The sequence below is a fragment of the Salvelinus fontinalis genome, unplaced genomic scaffold (assembly GCF_029448725.1).
Source record: "Salvelinus fontinalis isolate EN_2023a unplaced genomic scaffold, ASM2944872v1 scaffold_0313, whole genome shotgun sequence".
Taxonomy (NCBI): Eukaryota; Metazoa; Chordata; class Actinopteri; order Salmoniformes; family Salmonidae; genus Salvelinus; species Salvelinus fontinalis.
In genome coordinates this window covers 156,561-183,940 of record NW_026600522.1, presented here as the reverse complement: position 1 = coordinate 183,940, position 27,380 = coordinate 156,561, and the positions used below count along the sequence as shown (strand labels likewise).

Here is a 27,380-nt window from a genome sequence, read left to right as displayed (position 1 = left end):
GGTCAGGAGATGGTTGAGTACAGTTCTACTGTAGAGGGGGTCAGGAGATGGTTGAGTACAGTTCTACTGTAGAGGGGGTCAGGAGATGGTTGAGTACAGTTCTACTGTAGAGGGGGTCAGGAGATGGTTGAGTACAGTCCTACTGTAGAGGGGGTCAGGGGATGGTTGAGTACAGTCCTACTGTAGAGGGGGTCAGGGGATGGTTCAGTACAGTCCTACTGTAGAGGGGGTCAGGAGATGGTTCAGTACAGTTCTACTGTAGAGGGGGTCAGGAGATGGTTGAGTACAGTCCTACTGTAGAGGGGGTCAGGAGATGGTTGAGTACAGTCCCACTGTAGAGGGGGTCAGGAGATGGTTGAGTACAGTCCCACTGTAGAGGGGGTCAGGAGATGGTTGAGTACAGTCCCACTGTAGAGGGGGTCAGGAGATGGTTGAGTACAGTCCCACTGTAGAGGGGGTCAGGAGATGGTTGAGTACAGTCCCACTGTAGAGGGGGTCAGGAGATGGTTGAGTACAGTCCCACTGTAGAGGGGGTCAGGAGATGGTTGAGTACAGTCCCACTGTAGAGGGGGTCAGGAGACGGCTGAGTACAGTCCCACTGTAGAGGGGGTCAGGAGACGGTTGAGTACAGTCCCACTGTAGAGGGGGTCAGGAGACGGTTGAGTACAGTCCCACTGTAGAGGGGGTCAGGAGATGGTTGAGTACAGTCCTACTGCAGAGGGGGTCAGGTGATGGTTGAGTACAGTCCTACTGCAGAGGGGGTCAGGTGATGGTTGAGTACAGTCCTACTGCAGAGGGGGTCAGGAGATGGTTGAGTACAGTCCCACTGCAGAGGGGGTCAGGGGATGGTTGAGTACAGTCCCACTGTAGAGGGGGTCAGGAGATGGTTGAGTACAGTCCTACTGTAGAGGGGGTCAGGAGATGGTTGAGTACAGTCCTACTGTAGAGGGGGTCAGGAGATGGTTGAGTACAGTCCCACTGTAGAGGGGGTCAGGGGATGGTTGAGTACAGTCCCACTGTAGAGGGGGTCAGGGGATGGTTGAGTACAGTCCTACTGTAGAGGGGGTCAGGAGATGGTTGAGTACAGTCCCACTGTAGAGGGGGTCAGGAGATGGTTGAGTACAGTCCCACTGTAGAGGGGGTCAGGAGATGGTTGAGTACAGTCCCACTGTAGAGGGGGTCAGGAGATGGTTGAGTACAGTCCCACTGTAGAGGGGGTCAGGGGATGGTTGAGTACAGTCCCACTGTAGAGGGGGTCAGGGGATGGTTGAGTAAAGTCCTACTGTAGAGGGGGTCAGGGGATTGTTGAGTACAGTCCTACTGTAGAGGGGGTCAGGGGATGGTTGAGTACAGTCCCACTGTAGAGGGGGTCAGGGGATGGTTGAGTACAGTCCCACTGTAGAGGGGGTCAGTTGATGGTTGAGTACAGTCCCACTGTAGAGGGGGTCAGTTGATGGTTGAGTACAGTCCCACTGTAGAGGGGGTCAGGGGATGGTTGAGTACAGTCCCACTGTAGAGGGGGTCAGGGGATGGTTGAGTAAAGTCCTACTGTAGAGGGGGTCAGGGGATTGTTGAGTACAGTCCTACTGTAGAGGGGGTCAGGGGATGGTTGAGTACAGTCCCACTGTAGAGGGGGTCAGGGGATGGTTGAGTACAGTCCCACTGTAGAGGGGGTCAGGAGATGGTTGAGTACAGTCCTACTGTAGAGGGGGTCAGGAGATGGTTGAGTACAGTCCTACTGTAGAGGGGATCAGGAGATGGTTGAGTACAGTCCTACTGTAGAGGGGGTCAGGAGATGGTTGAGTACAGTCCTACTGTAGAGGGGGTCAGGAGATGGTTGAGTACAATCCTACTGTAGAGGGGGTCAGGAGATGGTTGAGTACAGTCCTACTGTAGAGGGGGTCAGGATGGTTGAGTACAGTCCTACTGTAGAGGGGGTCAGGAGATGGTTGAGTACAGTCCTACTGTAGAGGGGGTCAGGAGATGGTTGAGTACAGTCCTACTGTAGAGGGGGTCAGGAGATGGTTGAGTACAGTCCTACTGTAGAGGGGGTCAGGAGATGGTTGATTTCAGTTCTACTGTAGAGGGGGTCAGGAGATGGTTGAGTACAGTCCTACTGTAGAGGGGGTCAGGAGATGGTTGAGTACAGTTCTACTGTAGAGGGGGTCAGGAGATGGTTGAGTACAGTCCTACTGTAGAGGGGGTCAGGAGATGGTTGAGTACAGTCCCACTGTAGAGGGGGTCAGGAGATGGTTGAGTACAGTCCCACTGTAAAGGGGGTCAGGAGATGGTTGAGTACAGTCCCACTGTAGAGGGGGTCAGGGGATGGTTGAGTACAGTCCCACTGTAGAGGGGGTCAGGGGATGGTTGAGTACAGTCCCACTGTAGAGGGGGTCAGGGGATGGTTGAGTACGGTCCCACTGTAGAGGGGGTCAGGGGATGGTTGAGTACGGTCCCACTGTAGAGGGGGTCAGGGGATGGTTGAGTACGGTCCCACTGTAGAGGGGGTCAGGGGATGGTTGAGTACGGTCCCACTGTAGAGGGGGTCAGGAGATGGTTGAGTACAGTCCTACTGTAGAGGGGGTCAGGAGATGGTTGAGTACAGTCCTACTGTAGAGGGGGTCAGGAGATGGTTGAGTACAGTCCTACTGTAGAGGGGGTCAGGAGATGGTTGAGTACAGTCCTACTGTAGAGGGGGTCAGGAGATGGTTGAGTACAGTTCTACTGTAGAGGGGGTCAGGAGATGGTTGAGTACAGTCCTACTGTAGAGGGGGTCAGGAGATGGTTGAGTACAGTCCTACTGTAGAGGGGGTCAGGGGATGGTTGAGTACAGTCCTACTGTAGAGGGGGTCAGGGGATGGTTGAGTACAGTCCTACTGTAGAGGGGGTCAGGGGATGGTTGAGTACAGTCCTACTGTAGAGGGGGTCAGGAGATTGTTCAGTACAGTTCTACTGTAGAGGAGGTCAGGAGATGGTTGAGTACAGTCCTACTGTAGAGGGGGTCAGGAGATGGTTGAGTACAGTCCCACTGTAGAGGGGGTCAGGAGATGGTTGAGTACAGTCCCACTGTAGAGGGGGTCAGGAGATGGTTGAGTACAGTCCCACTGTAGAGGGGGTCAGGAGGTGGTTGAGTACAGTCCCACTGTAGAGGGGGTCAGGAGATGGTTGAGTACAGTCCCACTGTAGAGGGGGTCAGGAGATAGTTGAGTACAGTCCCACTGTAGAGGGGGTCAGGTGATGGTTGAGTACAGTCCCACTGTAGAGGGCGTCAGGAGATGGCTGAGTACAGTCCCACTGTAGAGGGGGTCAGGAGATGGTTGAGTACAGTCCCACTGTAGAGGGGGTCAGGAGATGGTTGAGTACAGTCCTACTGTAGAGGTGGTCAGGAGATGGTTGAGTACAGTCCTACTGCAGAGGGGGTCAGGAGATGGTTGAGTACAGTCCTACTGCAGAGGGGGTCAGGTGATGGTTGAGTACAGTCCTACTGCAGAGGGGGTCAGGAGATGGTTGAGTACAGTCCTACTGCAGAGGGGGTCAGGAGATGGTTGAGTACAGTCCCACTGCAGAGGGGGTCAGGGGATCGTTGAGTACAGTCCCACTGTAGAGGGGGTCAGGGGATGGTTGAGTACAGTCCTACTGTAGAGGGGGTTAGGGGATGGTTGAGTACAGTCCCACTGTAGAGGGGGTCAGGGGATGGTTGAGTACAGTCCCACTGTAGAGGGGGTCAGGGGATGGTTGAGTACAGTCCCACTGTAGAGGGGGTCAGGGGATGGTTGAGTACAGTCCCACTGTAGAGGGGGTAAGGGGACGGTTGAGTACAGTCCCACTGTAGAGGGGGTCAGGAGACGGTTGAGTACAGTCCTACTGTAGAGGGGGTCAGGAGACGGTTGAGTACAGTCCTACTGTAGAAGGGGTCAGGAGACGGTTGAGTACAGTCCTACTGTAGAGGGGGTCAGGAGACGGTTGAGTACAGTCCTACTGTAGAGGGGGTCAGGAGACGGTTGAGTACAGTTCTACTGTAGAGGGGGTCAGGAGATGGTTGAGTACAGTCCTACTGTAGAGGGGGTCAGGAGATGGTTGAGTACAGTCCTACTGTAGAGGGGGTCAGGAGATGGTTGAGTACAGTCCTACTGTAGAGGGGGTCAGGGGATGGTTGAGTACAGTTCTACTGTAGAGGGGGTCAGGGGATGGTTGAGTACAGTTCTACTGTAGAGCGGGTCAGGAGATGGTTGAGTACAGTTCTACTGTAGAGGTGGTCAGGAGATGGTTGAGTACAGTCCTACTGTAGAGGGGGTCAGGAGATGGTTGAGTACATTCCTACTGTAGAGGGGGTCAGGAGATGGTTGAGTACAGTCCTACTGTAGAGGGGGTCAGGAGATGGTTGAGTACAGTCCTACTGTAGAGGGGGTCAGGAGATGGTTGAGTACAGTTCTACTGTAGAGGTGGTCAGGAGATTGTTGAGTACAGTCCTACTGTAGAGGGGGTCAGGAGATGGTTGAGTACATTCCTACTGTAGAGGGGGTCAGGAGATGGTTGAGTACAGTCCTACTGTAGAGGGGGTCAGGAGATGGTTGAGTACAGTCCTACTGTAGAGGGGGTCAGGAGATGGTTGAGTACAGTTCTACTGTAGAGGGGGTCAGGGGCTGGTTGAGTGCAGTTCTACTCTAGAGGGGGTCAGGAGATGGTTGAGTACAGTTCTACTGTAGAGGGGGTCAGGAGATGGTTGAGTACAGTCCTACTGTAGAGGGGGTCAGGGGATGGTTGAGTACAGTTCTACTGTAGAGGGGGTCAGGAGATGGTTGAGTACAGTTCTACTGTAGAGGGCGTCAGGAGATGGTTGAGTACAGTCCTACTGTAGAGGGGGTCAGGAGATGGTTGAGTACAGTCCTAATGTAGAGGGGGTCAGGAGATGGTTGAGTACAGTCCTACTGTAGAGGGGGTCAGGGGATGGTTGAGTACAGTTCTACTGTAGAGGGGGTCAGGAGATGGTTGAGTACAGTTCTACTGTAGAGGGGATCAGGAGATGGTTGAGTACAGTTCTACTGTAGAGGGGATCAGGAGATGGTTGAGTACAGTCCTACTGTAGAGGGGGTCAGGAGATGGTTGAGTACAGTCCTACTGTAGAGGGGGTCAGGAGATGGTTGAGTACAGTCCTACTGTAGAGGGGGTCAGGAGATGGTTGAGTACAGTCCTACTGTAGAGGGGGTCAGGAGATGGTTGAGTACAGTTCTACTGTAGAGGGGGTCAGGGGATGGTTGAGTACCGTTCTACTGTAGAGGGGGTCAGGGGATGGTTGAGTACAGTTCTACTGTAGAGGGGATCAGGAGATGGTTGAGTACAGTCCCACTGTAGAGGTGGTCAGGGGATGGTTGAGTACAGTCCTACTGTAGAGGGGGTCAGGAGATGGTTGAGTACAGTTCTACTGTAGAGGGGGTCAGGAGATGGTTGAGTACAGTCCTACTGTAGAGGGGGTCAGGGGATGGTTGAGTACAGTCCTACTGTAGAGGGGGTCAGGAGATGGTTGAGTACAGTTCTACTACACAGAAAAACACAAGGTGCATAGAGGAAACTTTCTCACACTATGTGCAGGACAACAATCCTGTCCCCATGAGAAGGGCAGACATACCACATCTGGAATGACTGAAAATAAGAGTGAGGTTGAACAGGATAATCTCTTGGCTCCAAATGACAAAGTTGGTGTGAATAAAACATTGGAGTTGTTACCTGGTGAGCCAGAGTCTTCAACAATGACCTCTCAGTATAAGAAAAATAAGAATAGAAAAAATGATAAAAAATGAAGCTAGGAAAGTGGCTACTAAGCCGAGTCAATCAATCAGTCAACTTTATTTTATAAAGCAATTTTTACATCAGCAGATGTCAGCAAGTGCTATACAGAAACCCAGCCTAAAACCCCAAACAGCAAGCAATGCAGATGTGGAAGCACTGTGGCTAGGAAAAACTCCCTAGAAAGGCAGGAACCTAGGAAGAAACCTAGAGAGGAACCAGGCTCTGAGGAGTGGACAGTCCTCTTCTGTCTGTGCCAGGTGGAGATTATAACAGTGGCCAAGATGTTCAAACTTTCATAGATGACCAGCAGGGTCAAATAATAATAGTCACAGTAGTTGTAGAGGGTGCAACAGGTCAGCACCTCAGGAGTAAATGTCAGTTGGCTTTTCATAGCTGAGCATTCAGAGTTAGAGACAGCAGGTGCGGTACAGAGAGAGTCGAAAACAGCAGGTCTGCGACAAGGTTGCACGTCCAGTGAACAGGTCAGGGTTCCATAGCCGCAGGCAGAACAGTTGAAACTGGAGCAGCAGCACGACCAGGTGGACTGGGGACAGCAAGGAGTCATCAGGCCAGGTAGTCCTGAGGCATGGTCCTAAGGCTCAGGTCCTCCGGGAGGGGAGGGAGAGAGAGAGAATTAGAAGGAGCATACTTAAATTCACACAGGACACTGGATAAGACATGAGAAATACTGCAGATAGACTGACTCTAGCCCCCCGACACATAAACTATTGCAGCATAAATACTGGAGGCTGAGACAGGAGGGGTCGTGAAACACTGTGGCCCCATCCGACGATACCCCCAGACAGGGCCAACCAGGCAGGTTATAACCCCACCCACTTTGCCATATTACAACCCCCACACCACTAGAGTGATATCTTCAAACCACCAACTTACTACCCTGAGACAAGGCTGAGTATTGCCCACGAAGATCTCTTCCACGATACGAACCCGAGGGGGCGCCAACCAGGACAGGAAGATCACGTCAGTGACTCAACCCACTCAAGTGACGGTGCGTCCCTCCTAGGGACGGCATGGAACAGTACTAGTAAGCCAGTGACTCCCGTAATAGGGTGAACTGTAAGTGCTGTTTTTGGTGACCAATAGCCAACCCCCGTAATAGGGTCAGATGCAGAGAATCCCAGTGGAGAGAGGGGAACTGGCAATGTAGAGACAGCAATCGGAACCAAATAAAACCAAACGGAGGATAATAAGGGTCCCTGAAGACAGTGCAACTCTCTGGGGAATGCAATTGCAGACAGCCAAACATCAATGTTGGCCTTCGATCAAACAATCCGGAACCAACAAACACCCAAGTGGCCCAGAGTACCAGGCTCCCCATCAGACTGGAGGTAGGACACCTGCAGAAAAGAAGGCTGATATGGAGGATGTCATTCAGGGAGAGGTGGAGAAAAGTCCCCCTAATGAGCCTCAATAATCATTGATAAATGGTGAAACATGAATGAATGAAATCATCTAGGTGTGAGTAGCTTATATTACCGGATTCAGAGAAGGACATTCTGTGAATGTGAGTATAACCTCTGTCACTGACATGGCTTTTCAAGAGAATGTGCAATCTGCAGATAATCTCACCTTAATGCAAACTCTTGATACATGTCACAAACAAAACACGCCTTCAAGACAGAAACTCGGCCTCCCGGGTGGCGCAGTGGTCTAGGGCACTGCATCGCAGTGCTAACTGCGCCACCAGAGTCTCTGGGTTCGCGCCCAGGCTCTGTCGCAGCCTGCCGCAACCGGGAGGTCCGTGGGGCGACGCACAATTGGCATAGCGTCGTCCGGGGTAGGGAGGGTTTGGCCGGTAGGGATATCCTTGTCTCATCGCGCTCCAGCGACTCCTGTGGCGGGCCGGGCGCAGTGCGCGCCAACCAAGGGGGCCAGGTACACGGTGTTTCCTCCGACACATTGGTGCGGCTGGCTTCCGGGTTGGAGGCGCGCTGTGTTAAGAAGCAGTACGGCTGGTTGGGTTGTGCTTCGGAGGACGCATGGCTTTCGACCTTCGTCTCTCCCGAGCCCGTACGGGAGTTGTAGCGATGAGACAAGGTAGTAATTACTAGCGATTGGATACCACGAAAATTGGGGAGAAAATGGGATAAAAATAAATAAAAAAAAACAGAAACTCAGTTCCCTTAATCCAGTGATTAGAAAACATCGTACCGTGAACCATTTTCAAACCGTTCATCAGGTTAAAGTGCTCTGGCACCCTCGTTCCAAGCCTACAGAAAGACAGTATTAAGTCATCTCAATATTCCTAGCATTATTTCTAAGAGGGAATAGATGGAACATTTATTGACTGACTCTAATCTTGATTTCATATTTTTCTCTGAGACATGGCTAAAGAAATGTTCTCCTATTTTTGCCTTTAATGTCCCTGGTTACCCCATAGTCAGGAGATACAGGGGAGAGGGCAGATGGGGTACTTATTTGCATGAAGGATAACATTAAATGCAATCGTATTGAATGGAGACATGCCAATGACAAGTGCCTTGAGAATTTATTTTTTTATGTTTTATATTCTGGACGCCTGCCTGGAAATTAAACTAAGGGAAAGACTGCATAACACATTATTCTGTGTTGTTCAGTATTGTTATTGATTATGTCATGGAAATAACTTTATTCTCTCTAATCATCCATTATAGATGGAGACCATCCTGATACAAACCGTGGTGACACTTTGATCTGGAAAATCTTTGGTGAGTGTTTACGCAAATCTATCACCACAGCTCCCTCTGTATGAGCAAATGACAAGTAAATCTGACCTCAAAACAATGCTACCAAGATCAACTACTGTTAGAAGGTAATTTTTAAACCTTTTCATGTTTGTGTGAATATGTCAACATATGATGACTACATTTTGTTTTTCAGTGGGTATTGTTGCTGTTGCTGTCATTGCTGGTCTGCTCTTTTTTTGTGTGTTTAAATCTTGGCGAGACAAACAGCGGTGAGTATCCTATATAACTGTTTTTATAACAGCTTTATAACTGTTTTTGTCTTTAAGTCAATTAGAATTGTTGCAGAGGGTATATGATAGTTATGAGACTAGTTCTCTCTGTCTTACTACTAGGGTTTAAAGTCAGACCAATGGGGTCCTTGCAGGTCACAAACAGGATGAGAACAGCCTGGAACTTGCAGGACACTTACAAACTACAGTCTTGTCGGACATTTTGTAAAGTTACTGTTGTTTCTCAAACATTATCATAATGTCTTATTAATGTAATAATCTCATCTTTAGCAACCAAGGCCACAGAGACATGGAAGAGGTTCAGGGCATTCCAGAACCAAACTCCATTCCTCTGATGCAGAATGAGCAACGTGATTCCAGGTAAACCTTTATACATCACTTTGATGATCTGAATGATAGTCTCACTGTCTTCAGCTGTTGCTATGGGTCATATTAGTTTCTGTCTCTATAGAACAGGGCTCTCCATCCCTGAACCTGGAGAGCTACTGTCCAGTAGGATTTCCCTCCAACCCTTATCTAGCACACCTGATTCTAATAATTAGCTCAGGGATGGGCAACTGGAGGCCCGCGGACCCCCGTTTTACTGTTGACAGCTAGAATAGTAGAATACACAAGGTACAATTAAAAAATGTGGTTGTTCATCAGGAGTTTTCCTCTTGTCATGTCAGTCATTGAAAATCACTCAATCACTACATTTTTTTGATTGGTAAATAAATCTGACCAGCTACGTAAACTTGTAGTAAACATCGTCAAATTGCTGACAGGGGGGGTGGGCATTGATTTTGTAAGTCACTGTCACTTAGATATCATATTGACATGCATACATTTCTCTCCACCCTAAGGCAAAATGAGTAGAATTGCATGCAATTAGTTATAAAATTGCAAATCTTCTCTCCTCCATATGGCAAAATGTGTAGAATTGCAGCAAACTTGCTTTAAATATCAAATTTTATTTGTCACATACACATGGTTAGCAGATGTTAATGCGAGTGTAGCGAAATCCTTGTGCTTCTAGTTCCGACAATGCAGTAATAACCAACGAGTAAACTAACCTAACAATTTCACAACAGCTACCTTATACACACAAGTGTAAAGGGATGAGGAATATGTACATAAAGATATATGAATGAGTGATGGTACAGAACGGCTTAGGCAAGATGCAGTAGATGGTATCGAGTACAGTATATACATATGAGATGAGTAATGTAGGGTCTGTAAACATTATATTAAGTGGCATTGTTTAAAGTGGCTAGTGACACATTTTTTTTTATCCATTTTTCCATTTATTAAAGTGGCTGGAGTTGAGTCACTATGTTAGTAGCAGCCACTCAATGTTAGTGGTGACTGTTTAACAGTCTGATGGCCTTGAGATAGAAGCTGTTTTTCAGTCTCTCGGTCCCAGCTTTGATGCACCTGTACTGACCTCGCCTTCTGGATGATAGCGGGGTGAACAGGCAGTGGCTCGGGTGGTTGTTGTCCTTGATGATCTTTATGGCCTTCCTGTGACATCGGGTGGTGTAGGTGTCCTGGAGGGCAGGTAGTTTGCCCCCGGTGATGCATTGTGCAGACCTCACTACCCTCTGGAGAGCCTTACGGTTGTGGGCGGAGCAGTTGCCGTACCAGGCGGTAATACAGCCTGACAGGATGCTCTCGATTGTGCATCTGTAAAAGTTTGTGTGCTTTTGGTGACAAGCCAAATTTCTTCAGCCTCCTGAGGTTGAAGAGGCGCTGCTACGTCTTCTTCACCACGCTGTCTGTGTGGGTGGACCAATTCAGTTTGTCCGTGATGTGTACGTCGAGGAACTTAACTTTCTACCCTCTCCACTACTGTCCCGTCGATGTGGATATGGGGGTGCTCCCTCTGCTGTTTCCTGAAGTCCACGATCATCTCCTTTGTTTTGTTGACATTGAGTGTGAGGTTATTATCATTTTCCTCTGCAAAATGTTCTCTAATCCCCATAGCAAAATGTTGCTTAGGGCCGGCTCTGACTGCATGTGTGAGTGTGAATGTGGGTACGCAGACCCACGAGCCACTGTGGTCCCTCATAATGAATTCAGATTTTTGTGGCCACCTGTAACGAACGTCGTCGGGAGAAGGAGAAGAGGACCAAGGTGCAGCGTGGTAAGTATTCATAATACTTTTAATAAATACGAACACTTGAACAAAAACAACAAAACGACAGACGAACAGTTCTGCAAGGTGCAATACACAAAACAGAAAACAACTACCCACAAACACAGGTGGGAACAGGCTACCTAAGTATGGTTCTCAATCAGAGACAACGATTGACAGCTGCCTCTGATTGGGAACCATACCAGGCCAAACACATAGAAAAGGACAACATAGAACAAAAAATAGAATGCCCACCCCAACTCATGCCCTGACCAAACCAAAATAGAGACATAAACAAGGACCTAAGGTCAGGGCGTGACAGTACCCCCCCCCCCCCCCCCCCCCCCCCCAAAGGTGCGGACTCCGGCCACAAAACCTGAACCTATAGGGGAGGGTCTGGGCCTTTCACTGTGGTGGCGGCTCTGGTGCGGGACGTAGACCCCGCTCCACCTCTGGCTTGTCTCACTTAGGTGGCGCCTCTGGAGCGGGAACCCTCGCCACCGACCACGGACTGGGGACCCTAGCAGCGGGCCCCAGACAGGAGGGCGACTCTGGCAGCTCCGGACAGGAGGGCGACTCTGGCAGCTCCGGACAGGAGGGCGACTCTGGCAGCTCCGGACAGGAGGGCGACTCTGGCAGCTCCGGACAGGAGGGCGACTCTGGCTGCTCCGGACAGGAGGGCGACTCTGGCTGCTCCGGACAGGAGGGCGACTGGCTGCTCCGGACAGGAGGGCGACTGGCTGCTCCGGACAGGAGGGCGACTGGCTGCTCCGGACAGGAGGGCGACTCTGGCTGCTCCGGACAGGAGGGCGACTCTGGCTGCTCCGGACAGGAGGGCGACTCTGGCTGCTCCGGACAGGAGGGCGACTCTGGCTGCTCCGGACTGGAGGGCGACTCTGGCTGCTCCGGACAGGAGGGCGACTCTGGCTGCTCCGGACAGGAGGGCGACTCTGGCTGCTCCGGACAGGAGGGCGACTCTGGCTGCTCCGGACAGGAGGGCGACTCTGGCTGCTCCGGACAGGAGGGCGACTCTGGCTGCTCCGGACAGGAGGGTGACTCTGGCTGCTCCGGACAGGAGGGCGACTCTGGCTGCTCCGGACAGGAGGGCGACTCTGGCTGCTCCGGACAGGAGGGCGACTCTGGCTGCTCCGGACAGGAGGGCGACTCTGGCTGCTCCGGACAGGAGGGCGACTCTGTCTGCTCCGGACAGGAGGGCGACTCTGTCTGCTCCGGACAGGAGGGCGACTCTGGCTGCTCCGGACAGGAGGGCGACTCTGGCTGCTCCGGACAGGAGGGCGACTCTGGCTGCTCCGGACAGGAGGGCGACTCTGGCTGCTCCGGACAGGAGGGCGACTCTGGCTGCTCCGGACAGGAGGGCGACTCTGGCTGCTCCGGACAGGAGGAAGACTCTGGCTGCTCCGGACAGGAGGAAGACTCTGGCTGCTCCGGACAGGAGGGCGACTCTGGCTGCTCCGGACAGGAGGGCGACTCTGGCTGCTCCGGACAGGAGGGCGACTCTGGCTGCTCCGGACAGGAGGGCGACTCTGGCTGCTCCGGACTGGAGGGCGACTCTGGCTGCTCCGGACTGGAGGGCGTCGCTGGAGGCTCCGGACTGGAGGGCGTCGCTGGAGGCTCCGGACTGGAGGGCGTCGCTGGCGGCTCCGGACTGGAGGGCGTCGCTGGCGGCTCCGGACTGGAGGGCGACGCTGGATGCTCCGGACTAGAGGGCGTCGCTGGAGGCCTCGTGCCATGGATCATCGCTGGAGGCTTCTTGCCATGGATCATCGCTGGAGGCTTCGTGCCATGGATCATCACTGGAGGCTTCGTGCCATGGATCATCACTGGAGAATTCTTGCCATGAATCATCACTGGAGTGGAGAGACACACAGGAGGCCTGGCTCTGGGAGAAGGCACAGGACTCACCAGGCTGAGGATACATGCAGGAGGGTTAGGGCTTAGCACAGGCACAGGACTCACCAGGCTTGGGAGACATGCAGGAGGCCTTGTCCTTGGCCGAGGCACCGGATACACTGGGCCGTGGAAGCGCACTGGAGGTCTCGAGCTAAGAGCCTGCACAACCCGTCCTGGCTGTATGGTGACTTTGGCCCTTCACGTGCGGGGCACAGGCACAGGACGCACAGGACTGTGCAGACGCACTGGAGACACAGTGCGCAGAGCTGGCGCAGGATAACCCGGGCCGAGGAGACGCACTGGAGGCCTGGAGAGCAGGGCTGACACACTCCATCCTGGCTCGATGCCCACTCTCGCCCGGCCGATGCGAGGAGCTGCGATGTAACGTACCGGGCTGTGAACGTGCACTGGAGACACCGTGCGCTCCACCGCATAACACGGTGCCTGACCAGTACGACGCTCCACCCGGTAAGCACGAGGAATTGGCTCAGGTCTCCTACCTGACTCCGCCAATCTCCCCGTGTTCCCCCCCCCCAAAAAATTCTGGGGCTGCCTCTCGTGCAATTTTACTCGAGCCAACTCCCCGTAGCATCGCCGCTCCGCTTTGGCTGCCTCCAGCTCCTCTTTAGGACGGCGATACTCTCCCGGCTGTGCCCAGGGTCCCTTGGCGTCCAAGATTTCCTCCCATGTCCAGGAGTCCATTCTTCCACGCTGCTTGGTCTGTTGGTGGTGGGTAGTTCTGTAAAGAACGTCGTCGAGAGAAGGAGAAGAGGACCAAGGTGCAGCGTGGTAAGTATTCATAATACTTTTAATAAATACGAACACTTGAACAAAAAAAACAAAAAAAAACAAACGAACAGTTCTGCAAGGTGCAATACACAAAACAGAAAACAACTACCCACAAACACAGGTGGGAACAGGCTACCTAAGTATGGTTCTCAATCAGAGACAACGATTGACAGCTGCCTCTGATTGGGAACCATACCAGGCCAAACACATAGAAAAGGACAACATAGAACAAAACATAGAATGCCCACCCCAACTCACGCCCTGACCTAACCAAAATAGAGACATAAACAAGGAACTAAGGTCAGGGCGTGACACCCCCATCAAAGTTGCTCATCCCTGAAAGCTGATTAAAAAGCTGCATCAGGTTAGTTACAACTGGGATTGGAGAGAGAACCTACAGGAGGGTAGCGCTCCAGGAACAGGGTTGGAAAGTCCTGCTATAGAAGGCAAAGGAAGAATTACTCAATAGATCTGTACGGCATTTCTTTTATCTTTTTTTTTCTTTTTATAAATTTTACCCCCTTTTCTCCCCAATTTCGTGGTATCCAATTGTTACTAATTACTATCTTGTCTCATCGCTACAACTCCCGTACGGGCTCGGGAGAGACGGAGGTCGAAAGCCATGCATCCTCCGAAACACAACCCAACCAAGCCAAGCCGCACTGCTTCTTAACACAGCGCGCCTCCAACCCGGAAGCCAGCCGCACCAATGTGTCGGAGGAAACACTGTGCACCTGGCTACCTTGGTTAGCAGACACTGCGCCCGGCCCGCCACAGGAGTCGCTGGTGCGCGATGAGACAAGGATACCGGCCAAACCCTCCCTAACCCGGACAATTGTGCGTCGCCCCACGGACCTCCCGGTCACGGCCGGCTGCGACAGAGCCTGGGCGCGAACCCAGAGTCTCTGGTGGCACAGCTAGCGCTGCGATGCAGTGCCCTAGACCACTGCGCCACCCGGGAGGCCCTTGGTGGCATTTCTTAATACCGGTAATGTCTATTGGCAAGCAACAACTTTCACCAAAGACCCTGCCTTTAGAGCCCTTTCCAGGCAAGACATAACATATTCAAGTCAGAAGGGCAACTGGTGTATTTTTGTCTGGTGTAATGTATCGTAGATGATTCCACTTGTACCTGTGGGTATCTGACTGAACCTTTGGTACATGTTTTATCACAGAGACATCAGAAAGCCTGATGACGGTGAGACTGTTGAAGCTGTAGTTGTTCCCAGGTTAGTTACAATACCTCTATTACATATTTATACTCTACTCTGTCCTGGATCAGTTTGACTTGCTTATCCTTTCAGTCATGCTCATAATAATCGCACTTTTAGTGACCAAGGAGGTGAGCCAGGAGAGGAGAGCAGGCAGCCCATGGACAATGAAGAGACAGGCGCTGACAACCCTCTGCTGAATGGAGATGCCAGGTAAACTGTACCACATGACTAATCACCTGTCAGTCCTCTGTAATGTAGACTATGGAGAACATTTGTATCCTTCCCAGTCGAGATCCTTAAATCCTTATCAATGTAATAATCTCAACTTTAGTGGCCAAGGAGAGGAAGGTGTTCTAGGAATGGAGGATGGAAAGCCGTCAGACAATGACAGAGCAGCCACTGAAACCTGTCAGAAGACACATGCTGATTCCCCCACACTGAATATACCCAAGGTTGTTAGGTAAATTCTCCACATGAGGACTCCTTTGGTAGATCTTCATTATCAATCTCATTTCTCCCTTCAGAATTGATCCCATGGATCATGTTAGTCTCTGCCTCTATGGAGGACAGTGTTTGTGCTGGATCAAGAGTTTTAATCCTGATGATATCCCTGTTATTGCTCCCACAGGGTTAACAGCCAGACTGATGACCCACAGCTTCTGGGTCAACCTCAAAGCAATGGACGCGTGCCATATAGAAGGTGAGAATGTGTATTTATCTGTGTGTAAAGTTGCATGGGATGGTAGAGGAGGTTAAATAACTGGTTGAGGTCATGTTTCCTGATCCAGTCTGTATCTTACTCCACAGGGAATCACACCTGACCAATGGGGCCCCAGGTCAGGGTGCTGGTGAGACTTCACCCCTCTGCAAGTGAGTCACTCCTCTGTCATTTAGGTCATGAACACGTAGACCATGTGTACCCCTCTCCAACAGATGCACCCCCAGGGGAGGGGCAGGACCGAGTTTGAGAAACACTGTTATCTGTTATCTCTATAGGGGACAGTATTATGGTGGGTCATGAATGTGAATGTTGATGTCTTATTTCTCCAACAGGGTTAACGATGAGACTAAGGAAGTGACTCCTGGTGCACAGAGTCCAGGACCTCCTCAGATGAATGGAGGACCTCCCATGTCTGACAGGTGATATTGTAACTATTGCTAAAGTAACACTGTTCTGAGCTTTTTGTCCACTGTATTTTAATTGGAGGTACAGGATTGTATAATAGCCATGTTTCCTGATCCAGCCTGTCTTACTGTGTTCTGTGTCTAAGGTTGGAGAACAACCATGTTGGTCAGCGGATGAAGAAAACTGCTCTGGTGAACAAGCAGGACCAGGACTGGTTAACAATGCCATGAAGCCAGTTGAAAATATATAGCATATAAGATGAAACTAAGTGAAAATATAACATGATATACACTGTAATATAGAACAGTATAATATAATATGACATTATATAATATCGTAACACTTACTTGAAGCTGCTTCTTGTATAGTGTTATATATTCTAATGAATGCATTCTTAGCAACATGAATGATGCATTAATGCATACATAGGACATAACTGTATAGTAAAATGCTAGTATAATACTGTGCTGGTAAGCTGCTAGCTGTGGGGTTGCCCCCAGCTGTGGTTTCTATTATTCAGAGAATCTTTGCTCAACTGTGGTTCAAATCCATAGTTTTTAGCTTAGTTGTTACCGTAAACTAGCACTTCTTAGAGACAAAGTTATGGAAAATGCTGTATAACTACTTACCATTCTGAAGTGTAACGGTCAGGTTTTTATGTAACAATTGTTAATCCCTTTTTTAAATGTTTATTTATATATTTGTTTGATTTTATTGAATTAGTATGACTAATGCTTCAATGACCATGCATTATTTTACACTCCCGTATAGAGGGATATTATTTTACCCTCCCGTATAGAGGGATATTATTTTACCCTCCCGTATAGAGGGATATTATTTTACCCTCCCGTATAGAGGGATATTATTTTACCCTCCCGTATAGAGGGATATTATTTTACCCGACCGTATAGAGGGATATTATTTTACCCGACCGTATAGAGGGATATTATTTTACCCTCCCGTATAGAGGGATATTATTTTACCCGACCGTATAGAGGGATATTATTTTACCCTCCCGTATAGAGGGATATTATTTTACCCGACCGTATAGAGGGATATTATTTTACCCGACCATATAGAGGGATATTATTTTACCCTCCCGTATAGAGGGATATTATTTTACCCTCCCGTATAGAGGGATATTATTTTACCCTCCCGTATAGAGGGATATTCTTTTAGTGACTAAAACATTTTCCATTATTTGTATCCAAAATATATTTAATTAAAACATATAATTTTCTTCTCATACCGCATGCTGTATTTTCTTCAAATTTAATTGGAGCACAGAGACACCCTTTAGGAGCGGAAGACAATCTGCTCATCTCTAATATCCTACTTGGATGAGAAAGGGAATGCAGAGAGGTGTGAAACAGAGGACACTACTCTGTAGCAAACACTAACAGAGAGGAGAGAACACTGTGGTGCCGAGATGGGGGGGATAAAGGAGAATCATAGCCTACTATCACTACCTTGACACATACTGTATAATAGAGGAACACAGCTAAATCCAAACACTTGAGGGCAGTAAAGAACCAGGAAGAACCCAGTGACATCACCAGTGCTGGTTCAGTCTGAGTTTAATAGCTGACTGTCTATTATTACAGCGATGTTAGGTTCTGTGGGTGATGTGTACTACTCATGCCATCTCAGAGTGCCCAAAATGGCCACTAACCTTGGCAAGGGCTATTTTTACCTTTCTGCTGAGATGGCCTCACCTCTCTGGCTGTGTGAGTGCTGGGGAGTGGAGGAGTGTATCTGGGGTGTCACGGAGGCTGTGTGAATGATACAGATTCCCCCTCTATCTGTCTGCCTAGTAGGCCCTAGGCGTGTGTTTACATGTGTCTTTTATTGTAACAGTGCTGAAGTGTGGGGTGACTGGGTGGTTAAGGCTGGAGAGCTCCCCCACAGTGACTACCACTGAGGGGGCACAGTAGGGGCCAGGAGAGGGAGGAGTGTGTGTATCATACATGTACTACAATGTATGAAACACACACATTATATTTTGTATGAAACACACACACACACACACACACACACACCAAGCGGACAGAGCAAAGGAGCAGAGGGACAGGATTGATGATGATGGTAGTAGGAAGCCATATAATTATGAATTAAGACGCTCTGATGCACATAATAATTAGCTAAGAGCTAATTAGCTAACGATCAGATTCTACAATGGCCAGGATTATGAGCCATTAAGGAAAAGAACCCCTCCAGGAGACACTTATCAAACACTGATGACACACTATCAGTAACAAGGAGCTTTCAAGGGAGGCTGGATACTGTACTACAAACCTCTTCACTTCAATGTAGGGCCCTCACATCACAAACTATAAGTTAAGGGGAAGTGAACACCACAGAAACATTCATGCTTGTAGTTTGTTGTTGCCATGGCAAACTCACTAATGTAGTTTCACTTCCTGTGAATGGCCGGCTTTCTGCTATGAATCATCCAAAATGGTGGTTGTACAGTACTGCACCATACTGCTATCCATGTGATCTGCAGTTTGCATTATTATACGGCTCACTAAGCTCTTCACATGTTTTAAGTAATCTGCCCAGCCCTGACTGAAACCACCCACCTCTGTTGTCAATGTCTGCCACTGGTGCTCAGGACCAGTGGTTATGAACAACCGTTGATTTCTCAGCATGAACTCACCCTCCTCACCTCCTCAACATAGAATAACCTTGTTGGTCGTCTTCCAATCATGGTGGGCGTACAGGACCAGTCGCTAACCAACCAACCCTGAGTGGGAGTGAGAGCATGACTCGTATAGAAACAAAGTCTCCTTTCTCTCGCCTTTCTTTGATTGTTTTGTTTGTTTGAAGGCCTTGGATTGAAGACAAGAAAAATAATCAACCCACCCACAGTTACATCTGCATGTGGTTGAGAAGAGAGCTTACTCAGAGCAAGGCAGAGGCAGGGATCTTGTACTCCTGTTGGTACGAGGCTGAGGTTTAATACACCACCGTACTCAGATCCCATCACCCTGCAGGGCAATCCATGAATAAATCATTAGCACTTAAAGACACCTTTTCATTTTCAGCTTGAAAGAGACCCACACAGCATTAGAATGAATGCACATGGAAAGATTGTAGGGAAACTCTAGTCCATTATTGACACAAGGTAGTTCGATTTTAAATAGTTTTTTATTAATATGTGCTGATACAGGGTCGCGCTGACCTGCGATGACGCAAACGCTCACAGAAAACCACCACCCCTTTGGCCCAGATAGACAGACAGCTGTCAAAGCAATGACGTGAGAAAAGAATCACACATCAGTCCTCAAATAAAAAAAGAACAAAACTGAATCAAGGTTTTACATCAACCTGTCTTTAGAAAGGATTCAGCAGTACAGAATAAATGAATGGAGAAAAACCCGTCAAATCTAAGAGAAGTACTCTAAATGGAGATGTACACATTATCATCACCCCAATGGCACACGATCAGTACTCAGTCCTCAAAGTTCCTACTGATGATGAACCTCCCAAACTGAGCCCTTCCATCCATACACCCAGCAACAGTTCTACCAGTCGACACTCATCTCTTACCAACACTTCTCTGCCTTAGACTGTCTACCTGTCTGCTCATTCCTAATGTCTAATACTGTCTGGCTGGGTCTGACCAATGAACATACTGACCTGCTACTAACAGCATCACAGCCACTCCTACAGTATAGAGCCCAGAACACCTCATGCACATTTCCCAGACCCTGCCCTTGTACACTTACAGCCATGCAGAACACTCACCAATAGACCTTGATAGGTGGCTGGCCACTTAGACCAGCATCTCTAGCCTACAGTGACCAGTCAGCCTCGTGGGGAGTATGTGTGTCCCATGGAGCTGCTCACTACAGAGATGGTTCATCAGTGTCCCATAGCGTTAGTCATCCGCACATGCAGAGTTTCAGACACAGTTTAGATCAGAGTCACACAGTCAGAGGAGCCAGAGTACTGGGATGTGTGTTCAGAAATAGAAAAACATGCCTACAAAAATGAATAGGTCAACGTCAGCCTGCTCCTAGCTCCTACGGTTACGTGGATCGACTTTGAACATGTAAACGGTAAATCCCTTATGATCTTTTATGATCTCTAGCGCCACTTCACTGTACACAGTAGTTAAACTACCTAACCTGACTGGACATGAATGTGTGTTACTATGCATGTAGTGTGTGTGTGTGTGTGTGTGTGTGTGTGTGTGTGTGTGTGTGTGTGTGTGTGTGTTGATTTTGGACCAGAGGTTCCGGGTGTAGAGTACCCAGCCTACCCTACCCAGAAATCCATCTGTTGTAGTCCCACCCTGTGTATAGAAGATGGCCGCCGCTTTGAGCCATAACTGAGCTCCATGGACGGACAGTTACTCAACACAAAAATAAACAGCACAATCCTTGTCACTGCATTTGTGTAATCATACTCCTACATATTCTTAAAACTATGATATATGTACTGTATATAGTCATTTGGACACGTAATAAGAGACCAATAACAAAATAGTACTAATTTATTATTCTCTATAGGAAAGCCTGTTGCATTCCTTATCACTCTGAAAATCTCCCTTGTCCAGTAGATGTGGCAGTTGATTCCTATTATATCTCAATAATTTCACTACACAGACAGAGACCTCTGTGTTACTGTTACAATGGGTTTGTGAGGCCAGTGGAGTTGATCTAATGCGCCTGGTTAGTTGATCAACTGGAACCTCCTGACTCCTCACCACGGCAACAGTAAGGCATCTAGAACAATAAATCACATCCTTATCTCTGCTTCCTGTATAACCTTGCACGAACACACAGACACACTGACACTCTTCCCCCCACACACACTCTGTCCCTGGCTAACTGTGACATCACATGTCCTGACACCGCTCCCTTTATGGCAGTTCCCTGGGGATAGACTACATGACCCAGTGCTCCTCCTCTCCTCTCCTCCGCTCCGCTGCAGAGGAACCACTGACATGTTTTCACACTAACGCAGAGGTCACAGGATATGGGCATCACAAATCTGGGAGAGAAACAGTCCATCTGAGAAGGTCAGCAGCAGGGCAACGTTACTGTCAGATCACAGGGTCCTCCGCTGTCTATTGGAACACTGAGAGATGACTGTTCTACTGGGGTAGAGCTGCAGGGGCCGCAGACTGAAGGGACAGACTGACTCCAACTCTATCCTATAAGAACCTTCAATCCACCTGCCTGCACACATGGAGGTAGGGGCTAGATGCACGGACAGGGAGTAGTGGGCTGGAAGTGGGTGAGAGAGTGAGGGGGAGGGAGGGAGAGAGTGTGTTTGTTTGTGTGTGTGTGTGTGTGTGTGTGTGTGTGTGTGTGTGTGTGTGTGTGTGTGTGTGTGTGTGTGTGTGTGTGTGTGTGTGTGTGTGTGTGTGTGTGTGTGTGTGTGTGTGTGCGTGTGTGCGTGTGTGTGTATAGAGGTCTCTCCCTCTGTGGTCTCAGCCCAGTAAATGATTAGCCAGTGTTATTATCCTAATCAGAGGCAACATAGGGATTTAGATGGGGGTGAAACTCCCATTGAGCAGGACTCTGGGTCCTACAGTGCTTTCTGCTGTATAATCATTAGCATTACCACAATACAGTGCGGCTCCACTGTTTATTGAGATATCAATCTGGTGTAAACAAAGCTTTAGACAAACAAATGAACTCCAAACAAAACTCTGGGATTAATGCTGGGCTAAAAGAGAGCCCATTGGTGGAATAAGATGGGATGGAGTGAGAGAGGTGAGGGAAGCGAGAGAGAGAGAGAGAGAGAGAGAGAGAGAGAGAGAGAGAGAGAGAGCGAGAGAGCGAGAGAGCGAGAGAGAGAGAGAGAGAGAGAGAGAGAGAGAGAGAGAGAGAGAGAGAGAGAGAGAGAGAGAGAGAGAGAGCCTACACAGGAGATGGTGATGCAGGTTCTTCCCCTCCTGGTGAGTCTGTCGGTACACAGTGTCTGTCCCTGTGAGGTTACCAGCTAAAGGTAAACTTTGTAGATCACATCAATAAAGGTGTAGGAGGTGATGATGATAATGATGGCGGTCAATGTAGGGCATTCATTCCCTTTTCTTTATTCCTTCTAATCAAAATACATTCAATTGTCCATTGCTGACCGGTCAATGCTATTGAATTAACTATGAGCTGCAAGGCCAATGTTTAATTCATATTTCCGGTAACAAGCAAAATAAAATGTGCATAATTATGGGATCCTTCTGTAAACCCAGACATACACAGCGGTCCAGTGGTAGGCATATAGTAACACTACCCAACCAGGCCGTTTTAATGTTAAACCAAGTCAGACACACCAGCACAGTATTGCACACATGCCTCCCGTAGAATACCTGGGATGCTGATGACAGGGCCTCCTATCTGAGTCTGAACTAAGAGAGATTCCTCTACCAAGAAGAAATGGAGGAAAAACCCAATATATTCTTAATTCTATCCCGGCTCTCAATCCTTCTCTTTCTCCCCCAAGAGCCACAACTAAAGTCAATGTGCCCTTTAGGACTCTTTAGGAAGAAGTGGGACACCCAGGCCCTAACCAAATGTCACCCTGAAGTGGACGCTGGAGAATCCATCTACTTGCCTAAATGTACTGCACATTTAAATGGGCTTATTTCAGCATTCGCATTGCACAGCTCAGCTCAGCTATGTACAGACAGAGATTTTGAAAAATAAAAAATAAAGCATGAATAAATGAACATAGAAATAAATATTCCAAATACATAAATAAATATAGAGATAAATAAAGCATTAGAAAAATACATAAATAAAGAGCTATTTAAGGTTGGGACAGACTTTAGGGGGAAGGAACCTCATGAATACGTCTCTGGTTTGATGGATGGTTTCTCTCTGGATTCGCTTTCATACGGCAACGCAATATTCTGACATTCTGGTCCCATTGGTCAACTCGGCCTGTCATTCTGACTGGATGGTCCCATTGGTCAACTCTGCCTGTCATTCTGACTGGATGGTCCCATTGGTCAACTCTGCCTGTCATTCTGACTGGATGGTCCCATTGGTCAACTCTGCCTGTCATTCTGACTGTACTGTCTGTGTCTGAAATGGCACCCTATTCCCTACATAGTGGACAACTTTTGCCCTGGTGAAAAGTTGTGCCCTATGGTTACATTTTGAACACAGCATGCGTCTTTGTTCCAAGTTCTGTCTTTGTTCGCATAGGGCTCTGGTCAATAGTAGTTCACTACATAGGGCTCTGGTCAATAGTAGTTCACTACATAGGGCTCTGGTCAATAGTAGTTCACTACATAGGGCTCTGGTCAATAGTAGTTCACTACATAGGGCTCTGGTCAATAGTAGTTCACTACATAGGGCTCTGGTCAATAGTAGTTCACTACATAGGGCTCTGGTCAATAGTAGTTCACTACATAGGGCTCTGGTCAATAGTAGTTTACTACATAGGGCTCTGGTCAATAGTAGTTTACTACATAGGGCTCTGGTCAATAGTAGTTCACTACATAGGGCTCTGGTCAATAGTAGTTCACTACATAGGGCTCTGGTCAATAGTAGTTCACTACATAGGGCTCTGGTCAATAGTAGTTCACTACATAGGGCTCTGGTCAATAGTAGTTCACTACATAGGGCTCTGGTCAATAGTAGTTCACTACATAGGGCTCTGGTCAATAGTAGTTCAATGCACAGGGCTCTGGTCAATAGTAGTTCACTACATAGGGCTCTGGTCAATAGTAGTTCACTACATAGGGCTCTGGTCAATAGTAGTTCACTACATAGGGCTCTGGTCAATAGTAGAACACTACATAGGGCTCTGATCAATAGTAGTTCACTCCATAGGGCTCTGGTCAATAGTTGTTCACTCCATAGGGAGGCCCTGGTCAGTACTGCACTACATATGAAATAGGGTGCCATTTCGAACAAACCCTGTCATTGTTCCTTGCTCAAGATCCTGTGAGGCAGCCTGAAGTGTCCCAGTTTGGTAGCTGAACCCGCAGGAACAGCCACACAGACGCAGCTGGCCTCCCTTGTCTTTGAGATGGAAGCTAATAGAATAAAATGCTTTCTCCTAGATATAGAATTACTGTCCCCTTCCTCTGATGTGCATTCAATTCACCCAACAAAAATAGCTTTTTGAATGTACACACTTACAAAATTCCCACCAATATGGTACATATGCTTGAGCATATCACACACCCACATGTACACACACTCTCCTGCACAAGTACGCACACACACAAACTCTCTCTCACACACACGCTCTCTCTCTCTCTCTCTCTCTCTCTCTCTCTCTCTCTCTCTCTCTCTCTCTCTCTCTCACACACACACACACACACACACACACACACACACACACACACACACACACACACACACACACACACACACACACACACACACACACACACACACACACACACACACACACACACACACACACACACACACACGTAGGGAATTCATTGTCACATTAGGCTCTGGAATAATGCTGAAACTATTTGTTAGAAACAGCAAAATGAAAGACATTTTGATAGAAAACAAACGCTATCTGACATGCTAAAACCCATCATATTAAAATGATATCATTTAGTTATATCTAGGATATAACCGTTCAAACAATACATTACTGACCAAAATCACATTATGGCTGCTGTCCTTGAACCACAATGCATTGGAACGCCCGTGATGAGGCACAGTATGACATGTTATTATGACATCTATCCCCCCTACTCCCGCCCACACTGAGCACTTCCTGTCTGGGAATGTCAAAGGTCAAACATTAACAACATGTAATGGATTATATTACATAAAATTGTGCCAGAACTTTTTTTTAAACGTTTTTATTTGTATGCAAAATCTACCACCCATCATACTCTTTCTCTCTCTCTGTTTTTCTGTTCGAGAGATTTTCACTGAATGGCACAGCACTAGTTATGACTCAAGAGAACAACAGTGAGAGAGCAAGATAAAGAATGACGGGCAGAGAGATAGAGTGCATCATTCAGGTCACAAACTCCAAAACATTTTCTTTTTTTCTTTTGTTGTTTTGTTGCAGTACAAGAAGTCAGTTTTTAGTATTTCTTACTTTTTTGTTGCTTTTCTTCATCTGGTTTCTCTATTTACACGGTAGGAGTAGAGTAAGTACTGTAGTTTGTGTGGTTCATATGTACAGGGTTAGACTTGCGTAACGGCTGAAGTGGTTCCAACATTTAGAGTCCATTCTGTCACAACCACACACAGGTGACGTGTACACATCCATTGAAGAGGGCATCCATTCTTAAAGGGTGCACAATCTGTCCCTTAATAACCCTCCGGGTGATGCAATAGAAAGTCATCAAGATAACAAATTCTTCTCCAAAGTTAGTAAAGCAGTCTTTTACTTTTTAAATGTCTGAAGAAAATAACAAAAAAGCCCCCCCCACCCAAAAAAGTCCTTGTCCATTCCTCGAGTCCTAAAGATCTATCTCTTGACCCCTGACCCCTCAAACAGCCTTCCTGTCCTGTGCTGTACTTCCTACTTCCTCAGTCTCTCCTCTAGTTCTGTACATAAGAGTCAGTTCATAGCAAGATAAAATAAAGGCAACTACTCTTAGGCAGCTCCAACTGCCTTGTCTGAACAATTGTTCTGGCTTCTTTTTACTCAGATGGAGGGTTGTGTCTGATGTTCAGAAACAAGCACTTCTGTGAGTGAGTGAGCGTGTGTGTGTGTGTGTGTGTGTGTGTGTGTGTGTGTGTGTGTGTGTGTGTGTGTGTGTGTGTGTGTGTGTGTGTGTGTGTGTGTGTGTGTGTGTGTGTGTGTGTGTGTGTGTGTGTGTGTGTGTGTGTGTGTGTGTGTGTGCGTGTGCGTGTGTGTGTGTGTATGTCTGTGTGTGTGCGAATGCTCCAGTTTCTGTTCTGGCTGGGAAAATGTATTTTTGGCAACACTGAAGTAGCTTTCAGAGATTTTTTTCCTATGGTATAATAGGCTACTACAGTATATCCCCTGTCTCCACAGCTAACTACACCGAGCAAAGGATGAGTGAACAAAAAGAGAGATGGAACATGAAAAAGGGAAAGAGAAAAGGGAAATAGAAAATGAGAACCATTTCTCTAGAGGAATGTTTGTAGAAATTCTGTGAAATTAAATAAAATTGACTTTGAACAAAGTTAAGTTGAGAAATATCTGTAGCTCTGTAAGGTATAAGGGGTTTGTTGGATTGGTACATTCAGAGTGCTGGACTTGGCATCTGTCTGCTGCGTGCCAAGAGAAAGGGGGATGTTGAAGAGAGAGAGCGGGTGAATGTTCCAGAGAAGAACAACTCAGCCATCATTCATCTCCACCAGACAGCGGAGGTTCTCTAGGATAAGACTGTTGCCGTGGAGACAGCTAAAACTCTCCTTAAATGTAAATTTGTTCGCTCATCTTTCAATACAAATAAAGAAGGGAAAAAAAGGCAACCAATCAAGCAGGAAGTGGAGAGGAGCGAGAGAAAGAGAGAGAGGCGGGTTCTGAGGAGGCAACCAGCCAGCCTTCATCCTCATCCTCATCATCTTGGTCCCCGTCCGCATCCTCCCGGTTCCAGTCACAGGCTGGTGACCAGCTGCATCTGTCCATCTCCCTCGCTGTGGGTGGGCTCCTGGCCGGGATGCCCCTCCCCCTCCCTGCTGGGCCTCCTGGGGGGCGGGGCCTGGTAGAAGGTCTGCATGGGTGCTCCTCGAGACCCCAGGGCGGGCCTCCCAGAGCTGTAATAGAGCTCCTCAGGGGGCTGGGCCGAGCGGGGCACCACCTCCAGGGGCTCGGGGCTACTGTCTGGGTAGGGCGAGTCTCGTAGGTTGGTGATGCTGGTGTACAGGGAGTCCCTGGCGGGAGAGTCAGGCCCCTGTCCCCCAGACCCCTGGCCTCCGGCGCTGTGCCCACTGTGGCCGCTGTGGCCCAGGCTCTCTGTGAGGTCGGCCGTGTAGCTCTCTGACTCCTCGGGGTCAGACTGGTAAAGGACAGACTGGGCTCTCTGCACCAGCAGCGGCTCCTCCAGGGCTTTGTAGAGCAGCTCCATGTCCTGCGGCGTCCTCTGGTGCCCGCCTTCTCTGGACAGGAAGTCCTCGTCGTCGTCTAGGCTGATGCTTGGCTCTGGCACAGCTACTCCCGTGCCTCGGCCTACTCCGCCGTGAGGAGGGCCCCTCGCCAGACTACCACAGACCCTATCCCCGCCCCCAGCTCCTCCCCCACGCAGGTTGTTGTGCACTAGCTCAGAGATGATCATCTTCTCGAAGGCAGCTGCGTCAGACAGGTTGCGCCGGATTCCGTCACCGCCCAGGGTCTCAGACCCGCGGGGGTTGAGGAGGGGAGGGGGGGTGTCTGCACACCCCATGCCCCCGCCCAGGAAGTCACAGCTGCCCCCGCCGCCGCCCACCGGCCCCACGCTGCGGAGGGAGTAGCTGTTGTTGAAGTTACCATTGAGGGGCAGGGTGTCCATACCACATGGTTCACGGGCCTTACACAGAGTGTTCTCTGCACAAAAACACAGCACAC

The 27,380-nt window shown here is 48.8% G+C and overlaps 2 protein-coding genes across 4 annotated transcripts in view; one reads left to right on the top strand and one right to left on the bottom strand.

Moving 5' to 3' along the window:
- LOC129845466 (uncharacterized) overlaps window positions 1-17,163 on the top strand; it is a 43,894-nt gene extending 26,731 nt beyond the window's left edge. The window contains exons 8-13 of the mRNA XM_055913412.1: window positions 14,909-15,001; window positions 15,123-15,251; window positions 15,420-15,491; window positions 15,599-15,661; window positions 15,845-15,931; window positions 16,063-17,163. Of these exons, the coding sequence (XP_055769387.1) occupies window positions 14,909-15,001; window positions 15,123-15,251; window positions 15,420-15,491; window positions 15,599-15,661; window positions 15,845-15,931; window positions 16,063-16,147 (529 nt within the window). The 3' untranslated portion in view covers window positions 16,148-17,163. The remainder of the gene's footprint in view (window positions 1-14,908; window positions 15,002-15,122; window positions 15,252-15,419; window positions 15,492-15,598; window positions 15,662-15,844; window positions 15,932-16,062) is intronic.
- A 1,885-nt stretch (window positions 17,164-19,048) lies between these two features.
- Window positions 19,049-27,380, bottom strand: part of LOC129845465 (adhesion G protein-coupled receptor L1-like) — a 118,233-nt gene continuing 109,901 nt past the window's right edge. For all 3 annotated transcript variants that reach the window (XM_055913409.1, XM_055913411.1, XM_055913410.1), the window contains one exon: window positions 19,049-27,359. In XM_055913409.1, the coding sequence (XP_055769384.1) occupies window positions 26,434-27,359 (926 nt within the window). In that variant the 3' untranslated portion in view covers window positions 19,049-26,433. The remainder of the gene's footprint in view (window positions 27,360-27,380) is intronic.